At 35.8% G+C, this 18,781-nt stretch overlaps 2 protein-coding genes across 6 annotated transcripts in view; both read right to left on the reverse strand.

Moving 5' to 3' along the window:
* Positions 1–3,215: 3,215 nt before the first annotated feature.
* Positions 3,216–13,316, reverse strand: mlc1 (modulator of VRAC current 1). Of its 4 annotated transcripts, none has more exons than XM_046863822.1 (12): positions 13,145–13,316; positions 11,440–11,734; positions 11,185–11,274; positions 11,054–11,107; positions 9,973–10,074; positions 9,695–9,796; positions 9,373–9,441; positions 8,195–8,311; positions 6,783–6,839; positions 6,479–6,601; positions 4,583–4,741; positions 3,216–4,263 (listed from the first exon to the last, which is right to left on the reverse strand). In XM_046863822.1, the coding sequence occupies exons 2-12, from the start codon at positions 11,674–11,676 to the stop codon at positions 4,189–4,191; spliced, it is 1,185 nt and encodes a 394-aa protein (XP_046719778.1). In that variant the 5' UTR covers positions 11,677–11,734; positions 13,145–13,316; the 3' UTR covers positions 3,216–4,188. The 4 variants fall into 4 exon arrangements, with proteins under 4 accessions (XP_046719778.1, XP_046719777.1, XP_046719776.1 ...); XM_046863821.1 differs by having other exon boundaries at positions 3,216–4,266; positions 11,440–11,718; positions 13,145–13,315; XM_046863820.1 differs by having other exon boundaries at positions 3,216–4,266; positions 11,440–11,703; positions 13,145–13,314.
* Positions 13,317–15,759: 2,443 nt separating this feature from the next.
* Positions 15,760–18,781, reverse strand: part of btbd11b (BTB (POZ) domain containing 11b) — a 67,716-nt gene continuing 64,694 nt past the window's right edge. For both annotated transcript variants that reach the window (XM_046864709.1, XM_046864708.1), the window contains one exon: positions 15,760–17,074. In XM_046864709.1, the coding sequence (XP_046720665.1) occupies positions 16,865–17,074 (210 nt within the window). In that variant the 3' untranslated portion in view covers positions 15,760–16,864. The remainder of the gene's footprint in view (positions 17,075–18,781) is intronic.

Here is an 18,781-nt window from a genome sequence, read left to right on the forward strand (position 1 = left end):
TGCACGGCATCAGGAGGAAAAAAGTTTTTTTTTTAAACGCACGACAATGCCAAAAGATAAACTCTAGTTTGTGAAAGGAAGGAGAAAGACAGTAAACAATGACTTTCTTGGTAGGCTACTGTTTAGATACAAGCCGTTGTAACGCGTTGACTCTGGGTGAAGGGAGAGCTAGCTAACTCCAGTTGCAACAGAAATCATATAAGCACAGACAGGTTTCCAAAACTCTTGCTTTTTTATTATTCTTGGCAACAGCGTTTAGGATTAGTCAAAGAAACTTAGAAATGAGCATCAGAAAATAATAAGGACATAATTCTCGTCTTGCACACACACAGTAATAGCGGAAAAATGCAGTGGCAGCCTATTCCCAAAATACCGCTATGCTCCTAAAGGAAGCGCAACATATTACACCCGTTACACCGTGTGTAACTTGTCTTTCGTTAAAGCCTGTGTAAAGTACATTAGTTTCAGTGTAGACACCTGCGGCTTATAGACAGGTGCAGCTTATTTATGTTTAAAATAAAAATATTTATAAAATTCAGTGGGTGCGGCTTATATATGGGTGCGCTTTATAGTCCAGAAATTACGGTAGCTTACAAACACCCAACTGCTGAATCATAGCCTTGACAATATTCAGTATAACTACACTCCTTATCATGCAATATTGTTTAAGTATGCTATATTTGGAAAAAGTTTCCGGTGTTTTCTCTGAATAGATAGAAATTAAATCTAAATACAGAAACATTGATAGACAGAAAATTATTTGAAATAAATACAATATGATTTAATGTGTTTCCACATTGACAGCATTGTTTATAAGATATAAGTGTGGCATATACTGTAACAAGATGAGATTGTGAATGTGGGCAAGCTTGATAAATACTGTGTATAAGATAAACATTAATGTAATTAAGATATATTTTTGTTTAAGAGATTATATGTTATCGATTTATTTATTTATATGTAATGATTAATGTGACCCAAATTGTGTTCACAGCAAAATCTCCAGTGTTGAATTTACAACTGCAGTGTTTATAGTGTATCCAGTCATGTAATAAAGAAAGTACTCACTCTCTGTATTCTATGGTTTTATTTTTCAGAGAATAATAAAAACCATTTTGTAACATTAGTTAAATTAAACCTCAGATGAACAACACAATTTTAAGTAGTCGTCTTCCGGGTGACTTTATCTGTCTTATATCATTGTTGAGTAATTTTGGCCCACTCGTGTTTACAATGTTGCCTTAGTTTAATGAATTTTTTGATGGATTTTAATGAATTATGTTTATGGACAGCATTCTTAATATTCTGCTACAGCATTTCAATTGGGTTTAGATCTGGATTTTTTACCTGTGCCATTGCATTGCCATGATTTTGTTCTTTTTGCAGCCATTTTGTTAAGATTTGCTGATGTGCTTGGGATCATTTTATTTTTGCATGACCCAATTTCAGCCAGAGCTTTAGCTAGAATACTTTGGTATACAGAAAAGGTCATGGTCAACTTAAATGACTGCAAGTTGCTGAGGTATTGTGGCTAAAAAACAAGCCCAGATCATCACCCCTCTATTACTATGCTTGACAACTGGTATTAGGCGTTTGTGCTGAAATGCTGTGTTTGTTTTTTTATGGCCAGACATCTCAATTAGTGCTTTATATGTCTTTCATGCCTTATATTGTTCCAGAGGTCTTGTTGTTTGTTTAGACGCAACTTTGCAAATCTGAGCCATGCTGCCATGTTCTCTTTAGAGAGATGACACTTTTTTCCTGGCAACCCTTCCAAACAAACCATGCTTCTTCTTTTTTTTTTCTAATTGTGCTGTCATGAACTTTCACAGGCCTGCAGAGTCTAAAATGTAACTTTCGTTTTTTCACAAAATCTCTGACCATTGCACTAGCATTATTGTCTGCATTAGGGGTATACATTTTCACTCATGACTTCTCAAATTGTTTTTCTTGTAAAAAAAAATAATTACAGCGTGTAATTTGTCATCTGTTGTTAATCTGAGGTAAAATTTACTTAATTTTAACACGTGGTAAGGACCAAATTATTTATACTATGATGTTTAAAACCATACAATTCAAAGAAGTTCTTCTTTCTTTCTCCTATGACCGCATGTCCAATTTGTTAATTGTGGTTCTGTAGAATTAATTCAGCACACATAAATATACATGGGTTAAATCACATAAATTAATCAAAGCCTTATTACATCATGTTCTGTTTTATTATACAGACTAATTATAAATATATTTTGTTTCAAATTATACAGAACTCAAATATTAAAATTCAGTCATTAGACTTTTGTGCATTTGAATATATTCTATAATACCTAGACACTTTCAAACACTTAGATTGTCACTTTTTCAGCTCAACCATGGGTTAAACCCAGGCTGTTCTTTACAAATTAGTCCAAAGTGTAACTAAATTAAATCCCACTGGCCCAAAGCCATTTTCCCTGCATAATGTGATTAAAAATAACCCAATTAGGTGGGTGAAACTGCCCAATAATTTTTGTCTTGTCTGCTGCTGTAGATTGCCTTCATAGAAAGACTGTCATTACGCTGTTTTAGTCTGGTCACATAAAATACAGAGAAGTACAGTATATATGTTGTTAGTGTAACGACTAATGTTAATGTATGTCAAGCAAAGATAAGCAAACTGTAAACTGTCCCACATCTCAATGACTGATTAGCATATTGATGCAAGCCTGGACTTAGTATTTTTATTTTTATTTTCATTAAAAAAGATGGCTACATAAATTGTCAACTTGATGTATTAGGAATGCTTTAAAAAAATAAATAAATAAACTGTAGAAACTGCTTGTGTTGCATAGAGGGGTCTTAGGGTTGTAGACATTAGGGGTGTAACGGTACACAAGATTCACGGTTCGGTACGTACCTCAGTTTTTAAGTCTGTTCGGTTCAATTTCGTTTAGGAGGAAGAAATGCAAAACATAAAATTGCTTGTGATTTTTTTATTAATGCAGTTTATTATTTTAACATTTATGATCATCAACATTTGAACAGTTGACATTTTTAAAACAATTTTAAATGTAATGCCTGCTTGATTAAATAACGTAAAATATATATATATTTTTTAATTAAATAGAATAAATCTAATAAATGCAATATTATTTTTATTATATTGATTAAATTGAGCACAATGTGTGTGTGTGTGTGTGTGTGTGTGTGTGTGTTTGTGTGTGTGTGTGTGTTTTACATTTAATATTACATTTTCTAAAAATATGACTTACTTAACTGTTCTGCTTAATTCAGCATACTTTAACAAATGTCTTCATTCCTTCCATCTACAGTATCATCCATCCACTCCCTCGATATGCAGAATTGACAGGATTTTCCCCTTTTAATATACAAATCTTTTTTCAGGTACGGAGTGTGTAGCCACAGTGACACTGCGCTAACTCTAGTTCCTTTCCTATACCCCTGGCATTGTTGTGTATGTTTACAAGTTTGATAATAGTAATAAAAAATGTGCTCAAAGTGCGAGGTAAAAACTAAACAAACTTGCGGTCAACCACTTAATACAATCCTGAGGGATTGTAACTTTGTTCCACACCGAAAAAGTATTGCATCCGGAATGTGTGTACTAAACCGAAAGCCCTGTACCGTAAAATTTCAGTACGAATACCGTTACACCCCTAGCAGACATATACCGTAAATGTAGTCAGTAGTTTCCTACATTTATGCATGCTATATAGCAATAGCTGGAATCTAAAGTTTAAGTAAATTCCTTGACAAGTGTTCTCTTATTTTAATATGAATCCAGGTTTATATAAATGCATACATCATTAGTGTTTTTCTTCTGTTAAAACCCCAACAATCTCAGCTGATTTTTTTCACAAAATTCTGAACAGTCATGATGATGATTCTTTTTACATGACTGATAAGACCAGCTATATGGTCATTGCCTGTTTTAAATCCTTGATACCTTTGTATTTTTAACACAAATAATCTATGCAATAAATGGCATTATCTCCCTTGACAAGGGCACACTGACAAATTCATGAACCATTACCGACCTCCTCCTCCTTCTTTGTTATGTCCTCCTCCAGTTTCCCATGTTTGTGTGCTCTCTTTCCCTTATCCTTTCATTACCCTCACCTTCCAATGTCCTCCTCCACTCACATTTATTTTTCATTTCTAGTTTGTTCTCTTTACTCCCTGTGCTTGTGCTCACTGGGCCATTTGCACTACCACTGCCTTCCAGGCCTTCTCTTTGTCAAACTCTTGCAGTGTGCCACAGGATCCCTGCTGATAGGAAAGGGTAGAAAAAGAGGTACACATCAAAATGTGCGATTTATGTGTCAATGAAAATAGTTCCCAATGCCGATTCTTGTTTTATACTGCAACTTTCTGTTTATGGTTTTGGTTTAAAAAAAAAAGAGTCAAAAATAGCAAAGAATAAAGATTTCAATTGTTTTGAACAAAAGAACATTGATCAGGAAATTAGCAAGAATGGGACAAATAGATAAAGTAATTCAGTAATGCATAATTTTTCCCTTTGTCAATGAGTCAATGTTGTTTCATTCAGTGTTGACATCTACAAATAGATGTAGTGTGGTACTACCTCATACTGGTGTGGATCCAGTTGATTGTCATCCCACTCTGGTGCTCCTATACGCAGCTGACCCTTATAAGAGGCACAGTGTACCACAGTGGCCAGCGTTAGGCCTGCCTGAACCAGCAGCAGTACCATCAGAATCAACAGGAGGATGTCATATGATTGCTGTATGCACACACACCCACACCCACACCCACACACACACACACACACACACACACACACACACACACACACATAATCAATAATTTATGACACTGCTTTTTTAACTGACATTTTAACAGCTGATCTCATAACCTCACACAACATAAAGAAAAATCCAGTGTGACTCTTCGACTCTACCTGGAGAAATATTCAGTATTTACTTATTGGTTTATTAAGGTTATAAGTGAAATTTATATAAGTAAAGTAAATAAAGTAAATAATTTAAGTAAATAAAGTTCAAAACCAACAGTATTATCCTGATCAACACAAATGTCATTTACATTTTTATTTTCCAGTGTGATAAAAAACAGTACAAAATACAAAATGTACACTAATACAAAATCCTAAATATCTACAGAATACACAGCACTTAAGCACTTAAGCACTAAGAGATTCTGATGTCTGATGTCAAAGATAAATTGCAAATTTGCAAAACAACCATTCCATTTGGTTCTAAACAGTATATGATTGAATAGTAAGGTAATATAAACTATTAAGTCATTCACTGTGCATCCTGAGCAAAAATAAACATTTCCTACAGTCTATCTCAGTTGCTTTAGGGCTTTCTCAAATCATTCTTAATAATTGCAAACCAGTAAGTGCATTCTCAAAACTAATTGTACAAGCAGCACAATACATAGGATTTCTTGCAAAAGCCTGTATTTTTCTCACAATTAATTAAATAAATGTACTAAAGCATTTGCTATTTGATCAAAGCAACAAGAAATGTTTCTATTATGAGCACAACTGATTTAACGATGTGGAGTTTGAACAAGAATTTAATTTCTGATCTGAGAAACACTCCAAAGCAACTGAGAAAAACTGTAAACTGTTTAAGGAAAAGCTACAAACAGACAAATTCTGGTACATAAAGGTAAAGTTATTATAATGATTCCAATGTTCAATGCAAAATTCAAGACAAATCATTTGATAGATAGATAGATAGATAGATAGATAGATAGATAGATAGATAGATAGATAGATAGATAGATAGATAGATAGATAGATAGATAGATAGATAGATAGATAGATAAATGTAAACAATACTTTCAAAATACTTTAATGGATATTTAGCCTTCAAACTGACAGATAACTGACAAGTAACTATAAATATAAACATTTAAATTTTATGGTTTCTCTGTAGTTACTGAGTCCCTGAACAATTAAAGTAATAAGATAAGATTATCAATTCACTGAATCCTTGGTTTTAGAAAGAAACAATTGTTCCTAAACAATTGCAACATATTTGAAGGTGTTAAGAATTTTTATTGTCTCATAATAAATGAGCCAATTACAAAACATATTTAAGTATTCTGGGCATGTTTTATTTATTTATTTATTTTTATTTATTTATTTATTTTTATAAAGATATTTGTTAGCTTTATTTTTGTTTAAATAAACACCAGTTATTATACCACCCTGTTTTGTTATTTTATTACATTGTCAAAATGTTTTTTATTTTAACAAAACCAATGCTTTTGTCACTTTTTAAACAGAATTTTTTCTATTATGTTTATTATTAAAGCTGTGAATGCCAGGTCCTGCAGGTGAAGTGCATAATAAACTGAGCAATCGTCAAATTCTCTGATGAATTTGCCCTTTGCTGCTGATGAAATATTGTGAAATGTATGCACTGTCATAAATATGCATTTTTCCATTTTTTTTTTTACTTTGTTTGGTGACTGGAAATTGACTCACCTTGGCTATGGGAACCTCATGCTGGAAGATCTCAATAAAACTCAACACACTGTTAGACAAAAAGCCAGAGGCAGAGAACAGCAGTGGTGATGTGACACTGCTGATGGCAATCAATGTCTCCACCTGCAGCAGAGTTAGGAAGAGTGAGAGACAGCCAGACAGACAGAAAAACCGTGACAAGGAGAAGTAGAAGAAGAGACATGGCAGAATAAAGATGAGTTGCAGAGTTTTTGTGTACCTTCCTTTTTGAGCAGACAGACATATAGGCTAAGGTAATGAGCATGGGGAAGTTACGATAACTCACCAGGCATTTTTTGGGGTATTCTGACACCACATGACTGGCTATGGCACTCGGGAAACACTTCAAAAGAGAATTTTAAGACAAAAACAGACAGCGTGTAATATTCTTCTGGGACAATTATGTTTATGTACAGTCATGGCTAAAAATATCAGCACCCTTGCAATTCTTTCAGAAAATGCAACCCTTCTCTCAACATATTATTGCAGTTGCAAATGTTTTGGTACTTATTATTTTGGTACCCTAACTGGTCCGAAATCTGATACAATTCCCCACAGAGCCCAGAAAATGTACTTGACAAACTTATTGGCACCCGTAAGTTAATATTTGGTAGCACCCCTTTGGAAAAAATAACTGAAATCAATCGCTTCCCATAATCATGAATGAGTTTCTTACACCTCTTTAATGGAATTTTGGACAACTCTTCTTTTGCAAATGCTCCAGGTCATTCAGATTTGAAGGATGCCTTCTCCCAACAGCTGTTTTGAGATCTCAACACAGGTGTTCTATCGGATTCAGATCGGGACTAATTACTGGCTAAGATTTCATGATACCATTCACACAGTCAAGGCATTCAGTGCCAAAAGTAGCAAAGCAACCCCAAAACATATTTGAACCTCCACCATGTTTGACTGTAGGTGCTGTGTTCTTTTCTGTGAAGGCCTCATTTTTTTTTCTGTAAACAGTGCCATGATGTCCTTTACCAAAAAGCTCTACTTTTGTCTCATCTGTCCACAGTACGTTCTACGAGAAGAATTGTGGTTTTGTCACATAAGTTTTGGCAAATTTCAGTCTTATTTTATGCCTTTGTGTCAGCAATGGTGTCCTCCTGGGTCTCCTACCATAGCGTCCCTTTTCATTCAGATGGTGGCGGATAGTGCGAGCTGACACTGTTGTACCCTGTGTCTGCAGATCAGCCTGAATTTGTTTGGAAGTTAATCGGGGATGAGCCTTGAAATTGTTCATGTTTTTCCACAATTTTTTCTCTCAAATCCACAGACAACTCTTCACACTTTTCTTCATGTTCAGTGTGACACACAACACGAAGGTTGAGTCAACTGTTTTCCATTTTGACTGGTTGCAAGTGTGATTACTATATTGCCCACACACTTGCCACAGGTGTGTCTAAATACAAATTACAGGAGTATCACATGCTTGAAAAGCAAACATTTCTTACAATTTTTCTTCTCGTTTGTTTTGGGGGTTTTTTTTGCAGTGAAAACAAAAACAATAAGCACGTGAATACCAAAACATTTGCAATTGGAACAATTTTCTGAGAGCTGTTGAGAAGTTTTGCATTTTCTGACATAATTGCAAAGGTGCCAATATTTTTGGCCATGACTCTAAGTCTGATAAGACTGTGGTATTTTGTTTTTATAGAAAATAACAGACTTATACTATTCTTAAAGGAGACTCACAGCCACGAGAATCCAGAAAAATGTCACAGAGATGTAAGGCCCTGGGAGCAGAGCATCCATGTTGAGGGCAATAATACCACCGAATACTGCAGAGATCCCAAGTATCACCTCTATCACCTACAGAACACATAATGCTTGTCGGACACAAATACAAAAAAACAATATGGCACAATATAGACTTAAATCTAAAAACAAAAAAAGGAAACTTTTTACTTTTTAACTAGATCGTGGATCTTTTTATCTAGTGGTTCTTATCTAGTGGTTCTAGTCATTCAGATGATTGTAAACATTGTAAACAATTGACTGTAAATTTTACAACAATGTACTGGCAGTAGGGCTATCAATAAAGCACCATAGCTTCTAAGTAAATAACAGAAAAAAGCATAATGGCAAAAGTACTATACTATCTAATGTGACATAACACCTAGTACCTAGTTCATTTGTTCATTTAGCTGAGGCTTTAAAAGGAAATTGGTGAAGAAATTGGTTTTTACTGAGATTTAAACACATAACCTCTTAATTTGTAAATCAAAGCCTTAACCACTAAGTCACCACAACTAGCTGTGAAAAACAAGTTGCTGCGAATACTGTAAAATGTACAGTATTTTTTTTCTCACAGTTCAGTCATGGCCATGACATCTAAAAAACATATATGGCTATGAAATTATATATACATCCTTCTTTCACATCCTTCTTTCAGTCAGTAACTTAGAGTTGCACTAACCAATTGTGGGTGTCTGTTAGGATATATAGATGTAGAAGAGGGCAGTAAATCCTTTTTTTTAAATGTTATGTAGCTCTGTGATGTAGTACAAAAATCGGTTTTAAAAGATGTGGTATCTGGTTTCACGTTTCTTGGAATAAGCAAGTGTGGGAAACCATCTTCCCTAGTTGGGAGCTATCATGTGATAGGTTAGAGATGGCTAGTGGGAATCCATGATGAAATTAGGAATAAATTTGGATGGAAAAAAACAATGAAGAACTGAGAACCCCTCTATAAACATGTCCAACATTGTTACAGGAAGTGACTCCAGTCATCAGTCATCAGTCATCACATATTGCAAATAATTAAATAAAATTGTTTGAAATACAACAATTTGAAAACTTTCATTTATTCTTTTTGTTAATTATAATATCTCTTTATCCATCTATTTATTCATATTCAGAAAGTGACTCACAGCATAAGCTTTGAGAAGACGTGAAGGAAATTTAGGAGGACTCACAGCCACAGGGCCATTATATCCTTGCTGAAGAAAAAGAAGTAATGTAATAAATTATAGATCTTTGTATTATGTAATATAGATTTTATTATCAAATGTATTATACTTGTCCTTATGTAATAATTTAGTAATGTAATATATAATATAATATAATATAATATCATATCATATCATATCATATCATATAATATAATATAATATAATATAATATAATATAATATAATATAATATAATATAATATAATCACAAGACCTCATCACAATTCATACCAAACACACACCTTGCTGTGGCTGCAGCAATCCTCTACGGAGCGAGCTGACAGGATGACAGTACTGGCCATGAGGGCTTCTAGCAGAGTAAGCAGGATCAGGTTAAAGTTGATCTGGCCACAAGAACAGGAACCATTATTGTGCTAGTATTAATACTAATAACAATACCAATAATAAACAGTTTAATTTGTGCATTTCTCATTATCATTGTGGCTTTACAAAAATGTTTAGTAAATGAATATATTATCTTATGATGAACATAACATTTAGGTGAATGTAACCTACTCACGTTGATGGCTGATGGGCTAAGAACCAGCTTGCAGCCAAACCATACTAGGCATGTGGTTGTCACAGCAAATGTGGACACGTAGACCAGTTGAAAATCCGACACCTACAATTACATGACCCCATTTTTGACTCGTTTTGTATATTTTGTATATACCACTAGTGTCCTTTTTATATAGCAGAATGTAGCTGCCAATGCAGCAAAATAAGCAATATGTTATATACATACATAAAACTATGTATTAAAAATTCATTACAAACTCATACAAATCTGAACTAACATACTGATACTGGAATATATTGTGTACCTAACTTTTAAAAATAAATATTTAATTATTATTATTATTATTATTATTATTATTATTATTATTATTATTATTATTATTATCATTATTATTATTATTATTATTTTACCAAGGCATTTTACTTCCAAAGGTTTCACTTTAGTTCACACTGAGGTCTTACATGCATATCACAGCACTACTTAATACTGAATTTTCCATCACAGGAGAGTCTTCAGGACAGATGATACATTCTGGGGATTTTTGGCAATTGTTTGTCTAAATAAGTTCATGAGAAAAAAAGAATGTTTACAAAATGTTTATAGCCACTATAACATAATTGGCTAACTCTTTTTTAAGGTAGCTTTACTACTTTGGCCTTCAAATCCAAAACTGTGGGAGAAGATCCTGTTCACCCAAACTCAAACAGCTAAAGTATGATTTTTGTGTTATGCAGTTATTTAAATTAAATCAACTTTGAGATGATAAGAGCATCCAGCCACCCTAAGTATTTTTCTAGAACCTCATGTTGCTAAAAGTGTTTTTTAACCTATTCAAGACTGATTCATGTTCACACATCACAATTCAGCTATAATTTAATAAACCATTTATGCTTATTCAGTTAAAAATTACAATGACAGTTTCTTCTTCAGGTTTCAAAATATTTGATATTTCCAGCATGGTCAGGAACAAGAATAATAATGAAATTGAAAACTTTCAACCTTAAGGTTTTGCTCAGTTGCTGCCAATGTTTGTATACAGATTTTTTAATAAAATTCACACCCCTCAGCCTTGTATACTTACTGCAACTCGCCAGTTTGTGGCGATAGCGAAGCTCACTGCTGCAGCTGGGATACTCTGCAAAAGAATTCACAGCCTTACATTAGTTTTGCCTAAAGATGTACAGTTTTGTGTGTTGTGTAGAACACACTTACCGCTCCAGCTGCACAACGTAAGTAGTCCATTGCATCAGGAAACACATTGCCCAGGTAAAGAGAGAAACCTGCTGTGATCAGCAGACTACACTAAAAATCATATTCATGCCAATTCATATTCACACACACACACACACACACACACACACACACACACACACACACACACACACACAGAAATTAAATTAATTGCCCCTTAGGCTAAGCAGAAATGGTAGTGTGATCAGAAATGATGACAAAGCCATGAGCTCTCACCCCTATAAGGATGCTGTATAGCCAGGCTCGGTAACTGAAACATGGATGTAACGGCTCAGCCTGGTCCAACTCCAAATCACTGGCTCTTACATCCACTATGTAGCTGTCCCTTTCCACTCTGTCCCTCTCTCTGTCCAGCCGTCGACCCAGTGTGCCACCGCCACTTGCTCGCTCCAGGGTGGGAATATGAGTGTAGCTAAACTCCTCCCGTGCAGACTCATCCTCCCTCTGCATCATGCTTTACTACTTTGGCCTTTAAATCCACTATGGGAGAAGATCCTGTTCAATGGGGAAACTTGCATATTTCACAGGAATTATTTGTCATTGATGGTCATTTGATTTGATTTGAAAGCCTTGTCATTAAGCACTTATGGATCAGAGGAGAGAAAACAGTCCAAACACATTAACAATATTATGTAAAGTTTTTATAATTTAACATTCGGGCCATTTAGTATTACAATCTATAATTAGCATTTTGTTATCATTGATTGTCCTTAAGATGTACTTCAGCTCCAGTGAAATGTATTTGCTTGGATGACTCTGAAAGGCATGTCTCACATTATATAAATGCATGTCAGAGCACAAAAACAATTCCTGTATAATTGCTCTCAGGTCTTTTATACAAGATTGTGTCCCATCTTGTAAAAATCTGGATAGTAATCATTTCTTAATAAAAGGCAGATTTGAAAATGTTATGGTCTGGTGTAAAAACTGCAGCTTGAACAGTTGCAGTATGTCTGGAAATTAGGCACTGCTGCCCATTATCAAATGCTTTATCTGGATTAAGAAAATCTTTAAATAAATAAAATAAAATAGAGAGATTTTTGAGGAACGTCTGCTTAAGTGCATTTAAGGCCTCAAACAGGGTTTAGAGGTAAACATCCTAAAGTGGCCCATTCAGAGCCATGACAGCGACACGCCCCATCTAAGAGGACATTCAGCTTGAGAAGGTCCTTAGAGATCACTGCAAATCCATGTGTGTTATTCTGTAGCATCATACTCAAAAAGTGTTAATTGCTTTTAAGAGTGCTTCAACAAAGCACTGAAGCTGAAGTGCATATTCAAATTAAATGTGATGGTTTTATCTTTTTAGTGTTTATGAAACCATTTCTACTTTTTTATTATTAAGTGTTTGCTCTAGATTAATGTATAAAATAAAATGTAATATAATACTTTTTAGAGCATTATGGTAGCATTTAGAAAAAATGTACGGTAGGTGTCTGCATGCACTGTGTATTGTAATTCAACCCTAAAATTCATATTCATAATTATTGGATATACTATATATTTTACCTAAAATAAAAGCCAAAAACGTTAATGATATTAATCTCTAACATAAAAAAAGTACTGGAATCCTGTACATAAGAGCTGAATGTTGTTAAGATTTTGGTGATGTCACCATCTAGTCCATTTTCTTATCTTTTTTTAAGGATGAAGCATTGTTACAAATCAGATTACAGAGGTTTTACAGTGATCTGCATGCTGATCAAAGATACGTGACAGAAATAGGATGAGAGCCTGAATCCTGGAAAGAAACACGTTGGCACCGACTCATTAAGGTGCACAAAAACAAGCACCCCCCTTCCACCACTTCCTTCCTCCCCTGTTCTTTTCTTGTGTGTTTGTATCATCAGCCCCACTGTTTCTCATACCCCAGACCCGTCTGATCTATTTATTCGTGTCTTTCTTCATGTCTTACACTCACCTGTTCAGCTTCGTGCTGTTCCAGTTTATATCAGCCCACCAACTGTCGTTCAGGCATACCCATGGCATTCAGGCTCGTCGGTCTGCTGGTAGTCTTAACAAAATCCTCCTCTCACCATTCTCCCCTCCTCCCCCACTTCTCTCGTCCTCTCTCACTATCCCTCTGAAACTTTTGGAGCAGTTAAAAAGAGTAGAACAAAAAAGTTGAGTGTGTGGCTGTGCCAAGCTGTCTGTGTGCCAGAAAGGGACAAGCACTGAATGCCAATGAAGAGAGGAGAGATAGAGGAAGGGGGGAAAAAAAGGGATTGGGCTCAAAGCAGGGGGTGTACTGCACAAAAACTCATGCTGCCCTACACAACTCAGTGAGAGCACTCACACAAATAAACCCCCCCCTGCTGTACAGCACTTAAATGTACAAATGCTCTTACATGTACATGAAAGCATACACTGCAACACACAGACTACCATAATGTGGATTCATATGTATACATTTTACTTTTGGTGGCAATCTTGTCTCTTCTCTGTTCACTACTGGCTTCCAGAGAGAGAACAAATGGTCCAGTAAAGCTGACTGTCCCACTGTGCCTTAGAAATGCCTTGAGTAAAGGCACTGATGACAATCACATGTTCCACACTGTCTCATCAAGCAGCCTGGTGGGGTTCATGCAGCTTCATCTAAAGCAGTCACCTGGTCAGACTTGGCTGGTGCTGTTTTGCTGGGGAATGTAGTTCGGGTGAGACATGAGAAAAAGATAAAAAGAGATCAAGTTTGCATGCTTTACACAACAGTACAGTTTCAGTTCACCATTGTCCTTGAATGGTTGGTATCCATGGATACTTTTTGAACAACTCCCACTATTTCCCCCTTCCCCACATTCCTCTGTCCCCCCAAATGTAGTACACACGTTTGTTTTAATATCCTTGTGAGGACGTTCCATTGACATAATTGAAGTAATGTAGCTGAAGAACTTAAAAAAGCCTAAATCTAATCCTAAAAAGAGAGGTTGAGAGAGAGAGAGAGAGAGAGAGAGAGAGAGAGAGAGAGAGAGAGATGGTCAATCACTGTAGGCTGCTCTTTTTTATTTTATTCTCACAATTTTTTTTTTCATAATTTCTTTTATTAGAATCTTTTTTGAGTATGTTTAATTCTCAACAGTATGCTGGTTTGCCTCGTCAAAAATGCCACTCATCCTCTGATTACATCCTGTACTTGTCCACTGAGTCAGCTTCCTGGGGTAAAACATGTAGGGAGTTGTATCATGAGGTCTGGAATATAATTTATAAGTGCAATGGCAGCTTGGCAGAACATCTGATAAAGCTTGTAATAAAACTGTAATATTTATAAGCACTAAAACTCCCAGGAATCGATTTTCACATAAAATGTTCATTAGTGAAAAAAGCCACTTACACGGATTTCATCTAAGGTCAAACTGTAAATCCAGATTTTAGCATTTTGAAACAATGGCATTTTGGTTCATTGTGTCAATACATTATAGGCCCATGTAACACAGAGTGGGGTTTGGAGAACCTCGGGGGATGTGAATAGTCATGGGAATATCATACAGGAATATCATACTCATTATTAAAAAGTTAATGTGTTAAATTATTGGGGTAGTTAGTTCCCTGGTCACTTGAATTAAATGGGTTTAGACCAAATGTCAATACTCATTAACAGCTTTGCATATAAATCATGACAAGTTAGACCTAATGCGTTCTCTTAGTGGAAAGTTCAGGATTAAAATAGCTTTATTGTATAAACATTTAAGAACATACTGTAATATTTGAATAATGAGCCTAATATGTAATAATGCATTGAGGGAGTCCACAGAATTCATTGTACATTTGAAAGCAAAAAACTGTTTAAGAACCCTAGAATAGGGTTATTTTCATACATAAAATATTCTAGGTGTACAGGTAACAACATTTCCTACATCAGAGCTTGTTTCATCCTTTGTTTGCTGCTGTAGTTCCTCTTCAGTGAAGAGATGATGTAAGATGTATTATTGTAGTTGATGCACTCATTGATGTGGAGTGTATTAACCATGTGTTCCTCATTCCAGCAGCACAGAGAACAATGCCTTTCTGTTCTTTTACTACTGCAAATCTGTTTCTTTCTGTGTCTCCACTTTGTGGCGCTCTTTGTATAAACTCTTTTATTATGCAGACTTAATTTTTCTTACTTTTTTTGCTCACTTCAGCAGACATTTATGTCTAGTGTGGAATAAGATTTGCACCGATGTCATTTGCACATATCTCTATATAAACAATGTTAGAATATCATTATTTATTTTGCTAATTTTACTGCTAGTCATGAGAAGATTTGGATGAATTCATAGTGCTGTGTGTGGTGTTGTTGCGATTAACAATACACTGGAAAGAAATTCTTTTCCATAAATGTCTGGTTTGCTTAGATTAAAGCGTGGCTGTTTGTGAACTCGCTGCAAGCAAGGTGCAGTCAACTATCGCAGTCAGCCACTACTCAGAATCTGAAAAAGAGATCCAGCAAAACAACTCAGCAATTCCCATTCAGTAGTGCAATTCATTCTGCACTGTAAAGTGTCCTTAAAACACATCTGCGGATTTACATATAAAAATAACTTAAAGCACAGACATGAGTATTTTTTGTATTAATCTTTATAAAGAAAAGGATTTAGTCACAGAAAGATTTCCACAAAGTTGCACAAACTTCATGAGAAGACACACAACATATTGCAGGCACCTACTGAGTTGAGGATCTCGTTCCAGGACCTCAGGAACAAAAATATTCACAGCTACAGCTTTCTAACCCCATGCTCATAATAGGATTCGTCCTCTTCTTTTTCTAACACAAACTACTCCACGTACACAAACCTAACACTGATAAAAAGACAAATAAAAACAAATAAAAAATACATGCTCCTCCACATTTACATCTGTTTACTAATTTTCTAATTTTGTACATATATGGTGAGTGGGGAAATCTGTTATATACATATAATTACAGGTGGAGCAAGATCTCCATATGAGAGATTTACACTGTATATTTACAAAAATATCTGTATTTTATTTAAGCTATGTCCTCTTGCTATACAGATGACAGTTTGCAATAATAAAGGCACACACTTTCACAATGTAGAGCTGAGTGGAAGCAAGTATATGAGTTAGGCATGCCATAGAACATCTATAAAGATGACTAATAGTCTGATGGCCAGTTATAATGTATTTATTTTATTGTATAACTCTATTACCTATTACTGTAATTATTATTGCCATGTTAGTGTGCGTGTGGTTCTTGGATGGCGATGGTGGCACTTTCAAGAAGCCTCTGATACCTTATGCAGATTTATAAAAGCTTTATAGTACTTATGAGGTGGAGTATATTATCATAATTCGCAAAAGGTACAATATTTTTCTTTCTTTTACTGCAGTTTTCTAGTACTACAATAACAATAATCTGAAAATATGTATTGAGCCGCAAGGTGTCTTGGCAAATAGATCTAAAACGAGAAACCTAATGGCAAAAATCAATGAAGCTGCTTATCTAATGGCTCCTAACAGGAAGTAATTTACCACCTGCTGAGATCCTGTTAATATTTTCCCCATTAAATTATTTAATATGCCTGCTGATTTAGCCAGTGCACGCACCGAGTACTGCTACACTAACAAACAGAACACGCATTTAAGCTACCTGCAATATAGCATAGTGAGCTTCAAACATTTCAGAGCAGCAAATGTCATAGTCTTAAACTATAGAGCCCTTGGATGATGACAAGTGAATGGAGTGGATTCGGCTGGCCAGAGTTCTCTCCAGGGCATGAAGCAGGTCATGGCCTGTGCTCTCCACCGGAGTGTCATACAGAAGCTGCTTGAATGGCTCCAGTTCAATCAACACCACCATGTTCTTCAGGAAGTAGCCCTCAATGTAGGACAAGAGCTCTGGTGCCTCCAGGAACTTATGAGAAAACAAAACAATTAGGATAATATGCATATGTGTTTATGAGTTTAGTTATGCTTGTGTAGTCAGTATTTCCTAGACAAATTGTGTACATCAGTATTTAAATCTCAAATACAACTACAGATTTAAGTGCTATTCAGAAGTCACAGTCTTATGTTTTTTTATTGCATTGAAACAGAGTTGCACCCTTAAACAAAACGAAATTATTTATTAATAAAATTATGAATTATGTTAAAATTAAGCTGCAAGCATTAGCGGGGACTCATTCAGCTTGTATTTCAAATTGAGAATAATGACAGGAAAACCAAATTGTTATGTTATATACAGCCAGAAGTATGTTGACCCATGATCATCACATCCACTTGTGCTTTATGAACATCCCATTCTTTATTTTCTCTTATGGGAAGCCTTTTCCCTGAAAATGTGGGAATTTGTGCTCCTTCAGCCACAAAACCATTAGTAAAGCCAGGCACTGATGCGACACGGTCTAGGGTAAAGTCAGAGTTCAAATGCATCCCAAAGATGTGGTTCAGTGGGGTTGAGGTCAGGGATCTATGCAGGCCACTCAACTTCTTCCACTTAAACCTTGTCTCAAACAATTGGCCTTGTTTTGTGCACAGGGCAGTGTCATGCTGGAATAGGTTTGGGCCTCTTATTTCCAGTAAAAAGAAATTAAAATTCTACAGCTGACAAAGACATACGTACGAATGCTGTTCATAGACTTCAGTTCAGCATTCAAGACAATCATCAGAATCAGAACCAGAAAAGGTTTCATTGCTATGTACAGCAAAGGGTTCAGCAAAGAGCACTTTACAGTACTAGGAATTTGTCTTGGTCTCAGGTGCAAACATATACACAGATACGAAATGTGCACACAGTTTTTGAAACTATAGTAAATTATATTAAAATCCGGTATACAGAAAGTGGCTTTGCATGAGAAGTAGTGCAATTTAGAATGTAAAAGTAAAATCCCTCAGCACCTGATTGAGAAGCTGAGCCTACTGTGCCTGAACACCTTCCTCTGCAACTGGATCTTGGACTTCCTGACTGGAAGACCTCAGTTAGTCTGTATTAGGTCCCTCAGTGCTGTTTACTCTAGCGACTCACAACCCAACCATGGTGGGTCTCATCAGCAAGAACAATGAGTCAGCATACAGAGAGGAGGTGAAACAGTTAACAACAACCTAAATATACAGCCAACAACCTGTTTCTAAACCAAAAGAGATGGTTGTTGACTTTAGGAGAGCACAGAGCAGCCATTCTCCACTGATCATCGATGGATCTTCCGTGGAGATCGTCAAGAACATGAAAAATTCTTGGTGTTCATCTGGTCTTCACAGATCTTCACTTGGTCACTTAACACCAGCTCTATCACCAAGAAAGCCCAGCAGCATCTCTACTTTCTGAGGAAAGCCCATCTCACTTCCCCGATCCTGACCACGTTCTACAGAGGGACCCTAGAGAGCATCCTGAACAGCTGCATCGCTGCCTGGTTTGGGAACTGCACTGGCTCGGATCGCAAGACCCTATAGAAAGTAGTGAGGACAGCTGAGAAGATCATCGGAGTCCCCTCTATCGTGGACATTTACACCACCTGTCATCAGGGAAGTGATTCCAAAGCATTCGGTCCTCACATTCAGACTATGCAACAGTTTTTTCCCTTAAGCCATCAGGCTCCTCAACACACAGAATTGAACTGGAACT

This window comes from Silurus meridionalis, chromosome 13 (genome assembly GCF_014805685.1).
Source record: "Silurus meridionalis isolate SWU-2019-XX chromosome 13, ASM1480568v1, whole genome shotgun sequence".
Taxonomy (NCBI): Eukaryota; Metazoa; Chordata; class Actinopteri; order Siluriformes; family Siluridae; genus Silurus; species Silurus meridionalis.